General features: G+C 70.0%; 4 protein-coding genes across 5 annotated transcripts; 2 read left to right on the top strand and 2 right to left on the bottom strand.

Annotated features, from left to right (window-relative positions):
* Window positions 1–2,065: 2,065 nt before the first annotated feature.
* On the bottom strand, window positions 2,066–4,633 carry ALYREF (Aly/REF export factor). Its single transcript, XM_062216038.1, has 6 exons — window positions 4,342–4,633; window positions 4,011–4,142; window positions 3,227–3,374; window positions 2,682–2,745; window positions 2,435–2,606; window positions 2,066–2,352 (listed from the first exon to the last, which is right to left on the bottom strand). The coding sequence occupies exons 1-6, from the start codon at window positions 4,576–4,578 to the stop codon at window positions 2,338–2,340; spliced, it is 768 nt and encodes a 255-aa protein (XP_062072022.1). The 5' UTR covers window positions 4,579–4,633; the 3' UTR covers window positions 2,066–2,337.
* A 147-nt stretch (window positions 4,634–4,780) lies between these two features.
* ANAPC11 (anaphase promoting complex subunit 11) lies at window positions 4,781–6,677 on the top strand. The gene is made up of 3 exons (XM_062215792.1): window positions 4,781–4,864; window positions 4,974–5,093; window positions 6,452–6,677. The coding sequence occupies exons 2-3, from the start codon at window positions 4,985–4,987 to the stop codon at window positions 6,595–6,597; spliced, it is 255 nt and encodes an 84-aa protein (XP_062071776.1). The 5' UTR covers window positions 4,781–4,864; window positions 4,974–4,984; the 3' UTR covers window positions 6,598–6,677.
* A 91-nt stretch (window positions 6,678–6,768) lies between these two features.
* Window positions 6,769–8,326, top strand: NPB (neuropeptide B). Its single transcript, XM_062215791.1, has 2 exons — window positions 6,769–8,050; window positions 8,130–8,326. Exons 1-2 carry the CDS (start codon window positions 7,826–7,828, stop codon window positions 8,256–8,258), a joined length of 354 nt encoding a protein of 117 aa, XP_062071775.1. The 5' UTR covers window positions 6,769–7,825; the 3' UTR covers window positions 8,259–8,326.
* A 579-nt stretch (window positions 8,327–8,905) lies between these two features.
* Window positions 8,906–14,287, bottom strand: PCYT2 (phosphate cytidylyltransferase 2, ethanolamine). 2 transcript variants are annotated; one of them, XM_062215789.1, is made up of 14 exons: window positions 14,156–14,287; window positions 12,791–12,879; window positions 12,259–12,420; window positions 12,034–12,100; window positions 11,801–11,885; window positions 11,665–11,709; window positions 11,349–11,399; window positions 10,880–11,018; window positions 10,679–10,761; window positions 10,413–10,490; window positions 10,186–10,251; window positions 10,032–10,097; window positions 9,821–9,909; window positions 8,906–9,336 (listed from the first exon to the last, which is right to left on the bottom strand). In XM_062215789.1, the coding sequence occupies exons 1-14, from the start codon at window positions 14,242–14,244 to the stop codon at window positions 9,234–9,236; spliced, it is 1,212 nt and encodes a 403-aa protein (XP_062071773.1). In that variant the 5' UTR covers window positions 14,245–14,287; the 3' UTR covers window positions 8,906–9,233. The 2 variants fall into 2 exon arrangements, with proteins under 2 accessions (XP_062071773.1, XP_062071774.1); XM_062215790.1 differs by lacking the exon at window positions 11,349–11,399.
* Window positions 14,288–14,373: the final 86 nt, after the last annotated feature.

Raw genomic sequence — 14,373 nt, 5'->3', positions numbered from 1 at the left:
CCCCAGCTGACGCTGCCTGCACAGTCACCAGCTCAGACCTCACTCAGACCCACGCCGTCACCAGCAATCAAACCCAGGGGAGCCTGCCCTCAACCGTGTCAGGTCAAACACACGGGAGGGGACGGCTGAGGTCCGGACCGTCCGGCCGACCTCGGATCACACCAGCCAAGGCCAGCAGCACCCGTGCCCGCCGGCTCCTCTCCACGTAAGCCGGGACCAGTGCAGGCTCAGGCAGAGCTGAGCGTACCAGGACGCCCCCCCCCCCCCGGCTCCACTGGAGTCCCACGGGGCCGTCACCGCGCCACAGGCTTCCAGCCCCACTGGTGGCTCCCGCGGTGCCCCTGGACGTGAAGGAGGCACCGCAGAGTAACCGTTACTGCGTCCTCTCCCGCCTTGGACGACGCTGCCTCTGGGAAGGGGCCCCAGCAGCCGGGCCCGGCCCATGAGCCCTTGACCGCTCGTCATTACTGGGGTCCCCCTCCTTCCCTCTCACATGTCCCAGTTCACACAGAAAATTCAACGGCCACCTGGTCCCTGGAGGAAGGTTACAAACAGGAGGTGTGGCCCAGCATCCCGACCCACGGCCACGTCCAGGCACTCTCAGCCCGCGCTCCAGCGAGCCCTCCGGGGCCATCTCAGAGCGCCGTAGCCTCCAGGGCCACAGCACCAGCAGGCACCAACAGGGCGACGCCACGCCTTACGCAGCCACCTGGCGGCCTCCAGCCTCTCCCCTAGTGCTGTGAACAGCACGGTGACCCCGAGGTCAGCTCCTGTCCTGGAGCTCCCGCCCGGGCTGGACTCCCACTGCACCCGGCGCCCTCAGCCCGTCCCTCCCCCGGACACGGGCCTGCGCCAGAGCCGGCCCCAGGCCACGTCCTCGGGACAGCTTGGCTCCCACCAAACCATCTTCTTCCCACTCCCTCCTGCCCCAGCTGAGCCAGAAAACCAGCAATGCTTCCCCCTGCTGGTGTGGCTGAGGCCACGGCCACGCCACCCCTCTGCACCCAGAGGTGGCCCTGCCGGCGCGAAGCCGGACGCTCACGAGGGAGCTCTGGTCCACAGCAGCACAGCTGACGGCCACCGTCCGTCACACACCGTGAGGGGAGCGCCTCCACAGCACGGCCAGAGGACCCCTGCCGGCTTCCTGGTGCCGGGTGGGGCAGAGCTCAGGCCTGGACACACAGCCCCTCCCGTATGCCCGGCCCCTGCAGCAACCGACCGACAAGAGGCACAAGGCTCTCCTCCCTGCCCCGCTCTGCCAGTTTCCTGGGTCACTGAACACACACACAGCCAGCCCTCTGCACCCGAGGCCTCGGGCCAGCACGGGCCCAACCTAAGAGCTGCTCACAGGCGGTTCCTCACGCCAGCAGGGGCGCGGGAGGTGAAGCTGCCGCCCCGGCGCTGCCATCCCGTGAGCGCAGGTCGGGGTCCCGGCTGCTCCACTTCCCACCCAGCTCCCTGCTCACACGCCTGGGAGCAGTGGGAGACAGCCCAAGTGCTTGGGGCCCTGCACCCACGTGGGAGACCTGGACGGAGCTCCGGGCTCCCGGCTTCAGCCTGGCCCGGCCCGGGCTGCTGTGGTCATGTGTGGGAGCGACCGCAGACGGAAAAGCTACGTTGTCTGTCTAGCTAACTCTGCCGTTCAAGTCAATGAGATTTCACAAAAATGAAGTCCACAAGAGAGCGGCGCGCACACGGGAGGCCGTTTCCTGTCAGGACCTGAGCATCCACGGCCTATGGTGTCTCCCAGGGGACGACAGTGCACAAGGACACGGCCCCCTCCTGCTGCGCACCCTGGGGACGGCAGCACAAAGCCAGAACCGCTGCACCCAGAACGTCGCGAGGGAAAGGACAGCCCAGACCCTTGCGTCTGTCACGCGTGCCTCCCCCAGGTCACGCGTGCTCCTCCCCACCCCTCCCCCAGGGCACACAGCACGGGTGCGGTCACACATGCTCCTCCCCACGCCCCCCAGCTCCACCCCACCCAAGGGGCAGGTGCCGGACAGGACGCCAGCAGCCACGGCAGCCCCAGGGCAGCCCCAGGGCACGGACCAGGCGACACAGCTCTACACACGTTTCTATTTTATTATGGCAAAGGTGGAAACGCCACCTTTTCCACAACAGCAACCAGTAAAATTTATCCCAAAAATAACTCAGTACAAAACAGGTCTGCTCCAGAATTAAAAAAAAAAGAAAAAAACACCTTTACATGAGTTCTTAAATCCTATTTTAAAACATAAGAGAAACAAATGCGTCCTTGGCCACACAGCCCCGGCCGCCCCTCCCGCCAGCACAGGGACGCGGCGTGGGTCCGCTCTGCTCGCTCGCGCGCCTCCTTTAGCTGGTGTCCATCTGCAAAGAGCAACAGAGGGGGCGCTCACCGGGGCTCCCGCCCCGCGGCCCGCCGCGCAGGAAGACGCCCCGCAGGACTCACCCTGGCGTTGTAGGCGTCCAGCTGGGCGTCCAGCTCCTCTGCCGAAAGCTGCTGCTTGGCGCTCCTGCCGGTGCCTCTGCCCCTGCCGCGGCTGCCGCCACGCGTGCCTCTCCGGGTGCCGCCGCCGAAGGCCCCGGGGCCGCGGTTTCTGGTCATGCCGCCTCTGCTTATGCTGGGGGAAGCGGCGCTCGCTCACACACCGGCGGGCCCCCGCGCCCGCCCGGCCCGCGCCCGGCCCGCGCCTCACCTCTGTGCCGGTCTCCGCTGGGTGTCGATCTGTGACGTGACGAGCTGGATGTTCATGGGGCGGCCTGTGCGGAGAGCGAGAGGGGCCCGTTCTAACCAGCGGCTCGGAGCGCCCGCGGCTCCACGCAGACGCTGGCAAGGGCCTTCGTGCGTCTCCAGCGCCCCCGTCGGGGAAGTGGCCTGGAGCCTGGCGGGGGGCTCGGGCGAGGGCACCGCCTCGTCCTCGGGCTGCTCGGCCAGGTGTGGTGTCCGGGGTGCTCGTGGGCGGCCTGACGAAGACGAGCCGGTACCTTCGTCTTTACCACAGCCCCACACTCAGAGCTGTGCTATGGCGGTTCTGAGAAGGCTTCACAGAAGTGAGTCTTCCGGAAGGAGCTGAGGGGAGGGTGTACTTGCTGGATGGGGGTTCACAAGAGGTTGGTCCCGATGTGCGGGGCGGAATGGAAGAGAGAGACAAAGGGGCAAATGCAAAGTGTCCTCAGCCAGAGGGCAAGCCGCTGCTGCGGGACGGGGCCAGCCCACTCCGCGAGCCCGTCCTGGACTCACCGTCCAAGGGCACGCCGTTGTACTGCTTCATGGCCTTCAGCGCGTCCGCCTTCCGCTCAAAGTGCACGTCTGCCGTGCCCAGGCTGCGGCCGGAGCGGTCGTAGTGCACGGCCGCCTTCTTCAGCGTCCCGAACTCCGCGAACAGCTCCTGGGGCGGACAGAGCAGCTGCTGGCACGGCACCCAGGCCACAGCGGCTTCCGAGAGCGCCCGGGGCCCGGTGTCCGCGCCACGCTGCAGGTGAAGGAACCGCAAAGCCCGCCGAGAAACGGGAAGGCCGAGTCTGGCGTCGCTCCCAGCAAAGGCAAACTGACTGCGCCGAGGGGCAGCTCCGAGGGCCCCGCCCGGAGCCCCAAGGCAGATTCGGGCTCCCCTCTCCCTCTCCTCCTCACGCCTGCGGCCAAGTGCTGCGTGGGAGCCGCCTGACCCCAGGCAGGCTGGGAGCCGGAGAGGGAACCCAGAGTGGACACCCCGGCCGCGGGCACACAGCGGAAGTGCCAGAGACCACCTTAGGAAAAGCGGCGAGTCGCCGTGAGAGCTCAGGCCTCGCGCCCCCGCCGGGACCGGAGCCCAGGGAGCCCAGAACCGACCCAGCCGCCCGAAGGCGGACTCTAAACCAAGCTGGTGCCAGCGCCTCCGGGCTCAGAGGAAAAGAAAAAGGAGAGAGAAGGCGGCACCCAAGCGGGGGCGAGGCCGCGGCCCCTGACCTGGCCGGGGCCGGCGCGGGAGCGCCCCTCGCTGTCAGCTCGCCGCTGCGGGACTGCCCGGCCCGGCCCGGCCGCTTACCTGGATGTCGGCGTCCGACACGCCGAAGTCCAGGTTGGACACCAGCAGCTTCCCGCCCGTCTCCACGCCGGCGCCGGCCCCGAAGCCGCTGTCGAACAGGTCGTGCTGCCACTTGTCGGGGAGCTGCTTCGGCTGCGGGCGGCGGCGGGGCGGACGTGAGTCTCCCCGCAGGGCCGCCCGCGCCCCCACGCACTTCCCGCCGCCCCGCGCGCCCCGGCCACACAAAGACCCCAGGAGGCCCCCGGCGCGCGCGCCCCGCCGGCCTCCGCAGCGCGCACCCCCGGCGCCTCTCGCCCCAGCCGCCCCCGGCGGCGGCCGGCCCGGCACTCACCCGGCTGTAGGGCGCCGGTCGGTTCCTGCCGCCGCCGCCGGCCGCGCCGCGGGCAATGGCCGGCCGGTTCCGGAGGGGCCCGCCGCCTCGGTTCACGCGCGCGGCCGCCTGCGCTCCGCCGCCGCGGCCGCCCTGGGAGCCGGCCCGGCCGCGGCCCCGGCCCCCACCGCGGCCGCCCCGCTGGCTCCGGTTCAGTTTGATGATGTCGTCCAGAGACATGTCCATTTTGTCGGCCATGGCGGGCGCCGAATCGGCCTCAGCTCGATCCCGCGCGTCAGCACGCCGCGGCGTCACTTCCGGCGGCGCGCGCGGACTTCCGGCGCCGCGGCCTCGGCGCGGTCGCTGATTGGCGGCGGGCGGCGGCTGCGCGCGCGGGGCGGGCGGGCGCGTGCGCAGTGCGCGCGGGGCGGGCGGGCGCGGACTGGAGCCGCCGGCCGGGGCCGCGGTCGTTTTTATACCTTCCCGCGCGGACGCGGGCGCCGCCAACGGAAGGGCGGGGCGGCGCGCGGTCAGGTCGCGCAAGGTGCGAGGGCGCCGGGGATTGGGGCGGCCGTTGGGGGCGGGGCCCGCCGGGCGGGCGAGGGGTGGGGTCGCGGGGTCTGCAGGCGCGCGCGCTCCCTCCCGGCCCGCAGGCCCCGGCGCCATGAAGGTGAAGATCAAGTGCTGGAACGGCGTGGCCACCTGGCTCTGGGTGGCCAACGACGAGAACTGCGGCATCTGCCGGATGGCGTTCAACGGCTGCTGCCCCGACTGTGAGTGCCCCGGAGGGCGGCGGCGGGAGCCGCTGGTCCCCTCCGCCGCTGCGCGCGAGGGCCAGGGCCTGGGACGCCGCCCGGGTCTCCCCGGGGGCGCAGGGCCGTCGCCGCTGCCTTCTCCGGACGGGAGGAGGAGGCGGCCGCACGCCGGCCCCTGCACCGGGAAATCCCGGGCAGGGGCGCCCGGGGGCTGCGCGGAGCAGCCCCCACCGTTAGGATTTACTTATTTACTTGGAAACCTGAGTTACGGAGAAGCAGAGGGGGAGAGAGGTCTGCCATCCGCTGGTTCGCCCCCCTAATGGCCGCAACGGCCGGAGCTGTGCCGATCCAGGTCTCCCACGCGGGTGCAGGGGCCCAAGCACTCGGGCCATCTTCTACTGCTTTCCCAGGCCACAGCAGAGAGCTGGGTGGGAAGTGGAGCAGCCAGGACTCGAACCGGCGCCCATACGGGATGCCGGCGCTGCAGGCGGTGGCTTGACCCGCTGTGCCACAGCGCGGGCCCCTTACCTGTGGGCTTAGTTTTTCCTTGCACCCTGGCTGGAGAGAGATCTCATCAGGAGAGATCACCCCTTGATGGGTGGGTGGGTGCCGGGCTCTCCACTCCCTCTTGTTGTGCCCCGGGCCCCCCCCCCCATGCCAGCCCTTTGATTGGCTTTTCCTGGTAGCAGAGATTAGCAATTGGCTAATTCAACCTTTTAAATTGCTCTGAAGGGCGGGACACAGCCCGAGGCGAGGACTTGCACCTTTTGGAGCAACCTTGTTAAGGGAGTCCTCGGGAGGCTGACCGGGAGGCTGACCGTGCCCAAGTCTAACCATGCAGCAGGGCCTGCTGGCTGTGGCCGCAGCCCAGAGGGACCATCGCTAGGGCAGGGCAGACCTTGGTCCGCAGGGACCCCTGCCTGGGTGTGACCCAGGCCCTTCTCCGTGGCCAGAAGTGTGGTTCCAGCAGATCGGAGGTGGGAAGGCCCCAGGGGTCCTAGTGGGGCAGGGGGCAGGTGGTGGGCTGTGAGCCTTGGCCCTCGGGGGCGTCCCCCCTGCACACAGCCAGCCCTCCCAGCCTCACCTGTGGTACTGCTGGCCAACAGACACGCAGTGTCCCCAGGGCCCCGCTGCGCGCCCTCCCCGTGTCTAGGGACTTGGGTCTGGAAGGGCTCATGCTAGACCCGGCACTGTGACCTGCTCGGCCAGGCCAGCGCGCAGGTGTCCGGCTTCTGGGAAGGAGGGGACCACGCTGCCCGCCAGGTTTGCCTGCAGGGAGAGGGGCAGGGCCTGCCGTGGGCGCCACCTCGCTTCCCTGGGTTCCCAGTGAGCCTGCGACGGGCGGCCCCTCACTGCGTCCCCCACCCCTCCCACAGGCAAGGTGCCAGGCGACGACTGCCCGCTGGTCTGGGGCCAGTGCTCCCACTGCTTCCACATGCACTGTATCCTCAAGTGGCTCAGCGCGCAGCAGGTGCAGCAGCACTGCCCCATGTGCCGGCAGGAGTGGAAGTTCAAGGAGTGAGCCGGCCTCGGCGCACCCAGCACCGCCGGCAGCGCGGACCCGACCTCAGCAGAACTCATTAAACAGCCTGGCGAGCCCTGTCTGCGTCTGGAAACGCGGGAGTAAACATCCCCCGGAGGCCCCGGCAAAGCCTGAGTCACAGCGCAGGCGGGAGCGGGAACACAGGACCAGACAGGGCCTGGGGCAGGGTCCCTCGGCCCCTCCCTTGTGGCTGCCGCGACTGTGGACTGAGCCGGCCGCTGGCTGGGGCGCTGACAGTCCCCCCCCCCCCCCCAGCGTAGGCAGCAGCGTCCTAGAGCTGGGACATCGCCAGGCGCCGCCTCCCTGCCCAGGGGCACAGCGCTGAGGGGCTCCACTGGGGGGGCTTGGCAGCTGCTGCAGGCTGTGTCCAGGGGCCCCTGCTGGCTCCGCCCGCCCTGGGGACTGCCCCTCACCAGGCACAGCGTGGGCACCTGCAGGGCCACCCGCCAGGTGTGGCCCACTCTGGGCTCTGCAGACGCACACATCTGGTGCTCACGGTGCAGCTACACAACCTTGGGGCCTGGGGCAAGTGCTGGGAAGTGAGGGGCACCCACCCCGAGGGGTCAGGGGGTTTGGGCCGCTCTGGGGCTGAGCACGCCCTCAGGTGTGGGCTTGGGTTTCAGCCTGGCCTGTGCTCCCCTGCCCCTTCAGGCTCTCTAACCCCGAGCCCCAGCCGGGTCCCCGCTCGCGCTGGACGTGGCTGCCGCCAGAGCCCACACTGGTCTGCTTTCCCAGGCCGTGCACGAGGGGCCCCTGCAGGGTCCTCCCCGTCACCCCCTTGTTGCCTGCCGGAGCCCAACCCCTCCTCGCCCACGGCCTCCACAAGCTTGGGGCCTGGCCTGCCAGCGCAGCCGCCGTGTTGGCAGAAGCTCCCCGCGTACCCCCAGCTGCGGGCGCAGCGCTGCCTGGCCGGCACTGCTCCCCTTGCCCGCTGGGCGCCTGCCAGGCTGAGCGGGACCTGAAGCCCGAGGTCGGCCTGGGGTGGGGGAACCACCCCCGCTCCAGCGCTCCCTGTGCCTGAGGCGCTCGCCCAGCCGCCCGCCGCCTCTCCAGTCTGGGGAGGCCCCGTGCGTCCTTCGTCCTCTGCGCCGCCCACGCGGGGCCCTGCGCACACAGCCAGCTCGGGCACCTCCCCCCACCTCACATAAAAGCTGGCGGCTCCGAGCCTCATCCCCACCGCCTGCTGCTGCCGCCTGCCTGCCTCCCCATGACCTGGCCCACTACGCTGGTGGCCGCCGCCCTGGCGCTGTGCCTCCTGCTGCCTCCGCCTGGCCATGCGTGGTACCGGCCAGCTGCAGGGCCTGGCCACTACACGGTGGGCCGTGCCGCGGGGCTTCTGTCCAGCTTCCGCAGGTCCCCGCACGCACGGCGCTCGGAGCTCCCCAGCCGGGCAGGGGCTTCTGTGGAGCTGCATCCCAGCCTGCAGAGCCTGGTGAGTGTGGGTGTGGGGAGTGTGGGGGTGAGGGGTGGGAGGCGGTGCGGGCGCCCTCCTGAGCCTCCCCCCTCCCCAGGCCCTGTGTGTCAAGGATGTCACCCCAGACCTGCAGAGCTGCGCACACCTGCCTGCGGGCCACGGGACCTTCCAGTGCAAGGCTGACGTCTTCCTGTCACTGAGCGCCGCGGGCTGCCCCCGCACCTGACCCCCACCTCCCCGCGGAGGCCCCCCCCCCGCCCTGTAGTACATGGCTAAACCAATAAACAGGAGTGAAGCTGCTTCCAGGGAGTTGCTGCCTGCAGGAGCCCCCACCCGGCCCTGCCTCCTGGGTGGGGGTCTGGCCCCCCCAGCCTTCCTAGAAAGGCCGTACAGGGGTGCAGGCGGCACCTTCGCTGCAGAGCCTCGAGGCCCCTGGCTTCTCTGGCCGGACAGCCCAGCCCCCTTTCCACACCCAGCTCCGGGACCCCCTTGCTGGGGGCGGCACATCCACTGGCTTAAACCTGGCCTGGATTTCAAAGATGCCCCCTGACTGCCCCAGAGGGTCCCCCCAGCGCCTCCACTCCCACAGTCCTAAGCACTGGGCATGGGGTTTGGGGGTGGGGGAACTACCCCTCAGCCTCCCCATCTCCCTCACCGGCTCTGGCCCTGGGGCCCCTGTCTTGTCCCCACTTCTGCCGGAGCTGAGCCCCGAGGGTGGGGAGCAGGAAGGGGAGTGGAAGGGCCTTAGAGTCCCATGCCCAGCTGCCTGGGGTGGGTACACTGGTGGCAGGCCCACCTTCCCGGAGGGGAGGGAGCAGGCTGCCCTGGGCCTCTCCACGCTGGGCATCCCGCAGAGCCCACAGCCCCACGCAGCACTGCGCACCAGGCTTTATTGGATGGCACCAGAGATGGATGGCAGCCAGTCAGGGACGGGTGGCAAGGCTGGCAGCAGGCCGAGCGCGTCTTCTTGGAGCCAGGCACGGGTGCCGCAGTCTGCACCCAGGGGCTCCCCGGGCAGAGCCCTCTGCCTCCACCCACAGCTGGCGGGTGGGCATCGCCGTCCCAGGGGAGAAGGGGGTGCAAGCGCCTCTGCTCCTCCCGCCTGGGCTGCTGTGCTGGACGGGACCCTCTCCGAGGGCCTCCCCACGGGCACTCCAGGCAGCCAGGCCACTGGAGGGTTCCAGGAGCCGCAGCCTGGGCCTCAGTCCCTCTCCCCGGGGGGCTGTGCCTCCTGCTGCCTCCTGGCCTCCAGGAAGGCCAGCTCCTTGGCTTCTTTCTTCTGGTTCCGAGCCTCGTACTCCAACCTGGTGGACGGGCCGGGGTGAGCTGGGCAGGGATCCCGCCACTGGTGCCTCCACAGCGCCCCCCCCCCCACACCTGGGCAGCCCTCACCTGTCCCACAGCGCCCCCCCACACACCTGGGCAGCCCTCACCTGTCCCACAGCGCCCCCCCCCACACCTGGGCAGCCTCACCTGTCCCACAGCGCCCCCCCCACACCTGGGCAGCCTCACCTGTCCCACAGCGCCCCCCCCACACCTGGGCAGCCTCACCTGTCCCACAGCGCCCCCCCCCACCTGGGCAGCCTCACCTGTCCCACAGCGCCCCCCCCCCCACCTGGGCAGCCTCACCTGTCCCACAGCGCCCCCCCACACACCTGGGCAGCCTCACCTGTCCCACAGTGCCCCCCCACACACCTGGGCAGCCCTCACCTGTCCCACAGCGCCCCCCCCACACCTGGGCAGCACTCACCTGTCCCACAGCGCCCCCCCACACCTGGGCAGCCTCACCTGTTCTTGATGATCCTTTGGACAATGAGGTCCGTGGTGAGGTCGTTGCCACTGTCGATCTGACAGAAGATGCCCCTCCTCTTGGGCTCCTGGGGGCCAGAGCGGAGACGAGGACCTTTCCTTAAAGCAGGGACCTGCTGGCTGCCCAGCCCCGGGGCGGCGGTCGCACCGTGTGTGCCCGTCTCCAGACACGGTGACGGCCAGCACCCACCTGGTAAGGGTCCGAGCCGTCCCTGTCGGCCACAATCTCTGTCTTCCCGTGACACACCAGGTCCACCTGGGGGAGGAGTGGGTCAGGGCGCAGCCGCCACTGACCACAGCCCAAGGCCAGCCTGGTCCTCCCCCCGCACCACGCGCAGGCTCACCTTGAAGTGAGCCAGGAGCTCAGCCGTGACCGCGTACGGGGCCCCGATCACCACCTCCGCCACGTACTGTGGAGGGAGGGCACAGGCCACTCAGTCCCACCCGGGCCAGGCCCGAGGTTGCAGAGTAGCTGGGTCCCTTGGGCCCCTCGGGGACTGCTAGGAGCCAAGGGCATCCAAGTGGCCGTGGGCGGGCACTGTAGGGGCCCAGCCCCGGCAGCCGCACTCACCCGGCAGGCCAGCACACTCAGGGTCCGCTCGTGCAGGTTCATGATGGGGTAGTTCTTCCCCTTGTAGCGATTGACCTCCTAGGCGCAAGCACGCGGGCTCAGCCTGTGGGCTCTGGCAAGCTCCCGCCCAGCTGGCTCTCACGGGAGGACACTGGGGAAGGTGCCCACCCTCATGGAGACACCCTGGGCAGGAGGGTGGACCCCTCCGGGGCTCTGTGGCCCAACCTCTTCCGGCCATCTCTGCCCAGTGACCCCAGGGCAGTGACCTGGTCAAAGTGCAGGCCAACGATGACGTAGGGCCTGTCCGCCAGCCGGTGCACCTTCTCCAGGAAGTCCACGTGCCCGATGTCTGCCCCAGGTTAAGAAGCGAGAACAGAGGAGGAGCGCAGGCAGGCGCCTGCTGCCCCCGGCCTCCCCCAGCCCTGGCCACTGTGTGCGCGTGTGGAGCAGCAGCCGGCAGAGGATACGGAACAGGTCGAAGGCGCCGTCCACGTAGATGACCGTCTCTCCTGGCTGCGGCTCCTTCCCGGAGGCAAACTGGATGATCTTCTGGGAGGTCTGCAGGAACTGGGACACCCCCGTCCAGGGGCTGCGCCCCCCAGGGCACTGCAGGCCGAGAGAGGCACCGTCAGCAGCAGCGGCCTGCAGGGTGCCTCCCTTCCCCAGCCCCACCGAGGGGCCCTGCCTGTCACAAGTGTGGGGTGCTGGGAGCAGGTGCACGGGGCGCGGCGGGCAGGCCCAGCTCAGAGCCGTTTCCAGGCTGGCACCTGGCATGGGGTGGGGGCAGGGACAGCTACCCCCAGGCCAGACGAAGCCCCTCCACGGTGGAACCATGGCTCCGTGTGTGGCCACGGCAGGCACTGCGGTCAGCACCACAGCCCAGCGACCAACCACCAGGAGGAGGTGGGGACGCAGCACCCTGAGGCCACTGGTCACCTGGGAGACTTCTGAGCAAAGTGTGTCCCCGGCGGGTGTCGGGTGGGGGGGCTATAAAGGGAGAGAGGACCAGGCCACTGGTTAGCGGCCACCTGTCTGTGGGCAGTCCTTGCTCCTCTAAGCAGTGGCCGTGGCAATGGGCCTGCTGGTGCACCTCCTACCTGCCCACCCTCCCTCCTGGCGGGCGTCCACCAGCTGGCCGTCAGCATGTGGGAGGGGGCCGGGTGCAGCTCTGGGTTGACCTCTCCCCCGGGAAGGTCAGGGTGTGTGGCAGGGAGCCCCGCGCCCGATCCCTGCCCGCCAGGCCCACACTCACCTTGCCGAAGCTGTCTGCGTACTCCCGGTACTCAGAGGACAGCTCCTGCACAGAAGGGCAGAGGGACTGGGGCCTTCAGAGCGGCTGACCCCAGGACTGGGGGAGCGGAGGGCAGGGGAGGGCGGAGGGGGCTCACCTGGCTGCTGTGATGGGCCTTGGTCACCAGCAGCATGCGGCCCACGAGGTCCGTGGTGGACACGCCCTGGGTGCGCCTGCACTCTCTAGGGGACAGAGTGGGGCTGGGCTCCCACTGGGAGGCCACCCTGAGCTGCCCGCGCCCTGCCCATGCCCCGCCTCCCAGCAGCCTTGGAGCCTGGGCCGTGGCTCCCTCTGGTCCCAGCCCTGGCCCGGGAGCGGCAGGTGCCTCACCTGTACCGCCCCGCCTGCTTCACCTCCTCGTAGGTGTCCCGGCCGTCCACGGTCAGCGTGATGTCGTCTGGGGGTGGTGCACACAGCACGAGGGTTCTCAGCCACACACCAGGACCCTCGGCCCCGGCCCGCCCTCCTGCTGGTTCCCCAGGAGGCCCCAGAGCTTTCTTGGATGCACAGAGGGCTTGGTGCCCCCACCCCGAGTTCTGGTCCCGAGCGACTCACTGCCGTGGACACAGAAGTCACAGCTGTACTTGTCCAGCGTCTCCAGCGTGGTCACGTAGGGCGCCGCGGGCACCACTTCGTCCACCCACTTGATGGCCTGCACCATCTTGTACCTCTCCTCCTCAGTGAAGACGGGGGGGCCCTTGTGCTTGGCGATCTCCTCTAGGTCCGGGGAGAAGCACGAGGTGACCCCTGCGCCCTGCTGGCCCCACTCCTCCCTCAGGAGGCCGTGGCCCAGGACCCGGCAGGCTCCGCCCACGGGGCGCTCTGCCCACACGGGGCTGGGGATGCCTCCTGCATATGTCACAGCTTCTGTACCTGGCCAGAGTCCCAGGAGTTGGGGGTACCCCGGGCACAGAGCACTCGGTCCCTGCCTATCTTGGGAGCCAGGTCAGGGGTTCAGGGCAGTGGGCAGCACAGCAGGGGCACTGTGTTCAGGAATCGCACTGCTCGCCGGCTGGCCGGCCCCCTCTCTAAGCCCTGGCACCCACAACTGCCCTCCAGGAAAGGACGTCCTGGCCCTGCTGCTTACCGTCTGTGTGCACGCCCACGACCAGGTAGTCGCCCATGGCCCGCGCCTGGCGCAGCTGGTTCGAGTGGCCATAATGCACCATGTCATAGCTGTGGCGACAGACGGGGTGGGCAGGCCCTCAGCTCTCCACGTCTGGACACCCCAGAGCTGGGCCTGGCAGGGGTGCTGGGACACCAAGGCCTGGCGGGGGCACGGGCTCTGGCCCACCCTGCGACCACACTCCGGGCCCCACATCTCCCCTGGCCACATACACGAATATTCTAACACCACTGGAGCTGAACTCCGTGGAGCCGAGACGGCCGGCCGGCCCTGGACAACACACGCAGCACGAACCCCAGGCCCAGGAATCCTCGCTCTGCAAACCCGGCTCCCTCCCAGGTGGTCCCAGGAGCGGCACCACCTGCCTGCTCTCCCCCACCTGCGCCTAGAGGTTTTAGCTTCAAGTCCACACCTGGTCACGGGGGAGCCTTTTTGCTGTGGCTTTCTTTCTTTTTTAAATTATTTACTTAGCTTTTCAAAGGGCACAGTGACAGAGAGAGCACTTCCATCTGCTGGCTCACAACGCCAGGAGCCCGGAGCTCCATCCGGGTCTCCCACGTGGGTGCAGGGCCCGAGCACTCGGACCACCTTCGGCTCCTTCCCAGGCGCGTCCGCAGGGAGCCGGCTCGTAAGCGGAGCGGACAGCGGTGCAGGTGGCGGCTTAACCCGCTACGCCGCCCCCTCCGCTCTGCCTCCCCCCAGCAGGTGCAAAGCTACCTCTGCTGTTCCAGGGAGGGGGCGCAGGCCCTACACGGAGCCCCCGCTCCGCACCCTCCGGCCCTCCACCGCTCCCCACACACCCCAGGTAAGGCAGCCGCGCACTGGCCCGGCCAGCTCCGGCTCACGTGCCCGCGGGGCGGGCTGGACCGGGGAGAGCACGGCGCGGGACGAGGGCGGAGCTGGGTCCAGCCGCGGTGGCCGAGCAGCACAGGCCAAGGTCAGAGTCCGCGACAGGAGGCCTGGCTCCTGCTCCCCAGGCGACTCCAGGCGCGAGAAGGAGCGCAGGTCGGCCCGAGACTCCGCGGGAGCCAGGCGCCGGCGCCCCACCTGCCGACAGCCCCGACGGCGCCCCCTGTCGGCCTCGCCCGAGAGCACCGCGGGACACGCGGGAGCCGGAGCCCGCCGGGTTCCAGGTCTCCCGCGGCCGGGGCCCCTGCCGGGCCTGCCCGCGCCGCCGTCGCCAGCCGGGCCCCGGGGATCTGCGGCCCCGCGCCTCCCGCCGGCCGCCGCAGCCGAGTCACGTCCTGGGAAGGGCCCGGGCCCCCGGCAACCGCCGGCGCGTGACTCCCGGAAAGAACCCGCCCGCCCTCCGCCGCTCGCGCTCACCAGCCATCGCACCACACCCGCACGGCGCGCCGGCCCCCTGGGCCCGACCGCTCGGCGACCCCCGCCGCCCCGTGCCCGTTGCGGATCATGGCCCGTAGCACCGGCGCAGCCCTGCCAGCTCCCGGCCGCCGCCAGCCCCCGCGGCCCCGCCCCGCGCACGCGCAGCTGCCGTCACGCGGGCCTCACCCGCCGCGCTGGACCAATGGCGCACGCCGCCA

Source organism: Lepus europaeus, chromosome 18, assembly GCF_033115175.1.
Source record: "Lepus europaeus isolate LE1 chromosome 18, mLepTim1.pri, whole genome shotgun sequence".
NCBI classification, from domain to species: Eukaryota; Metazoa; Chordata; class Mammalia; order Lagomorpha; family Leporidae; genus Lepus; species Lepus europaeus.
The sequence above is the reverse complement of the archived record's forward strand: the minus strand, read 5'-3'. Positions and strand labels throughout refer to the sequence as shown.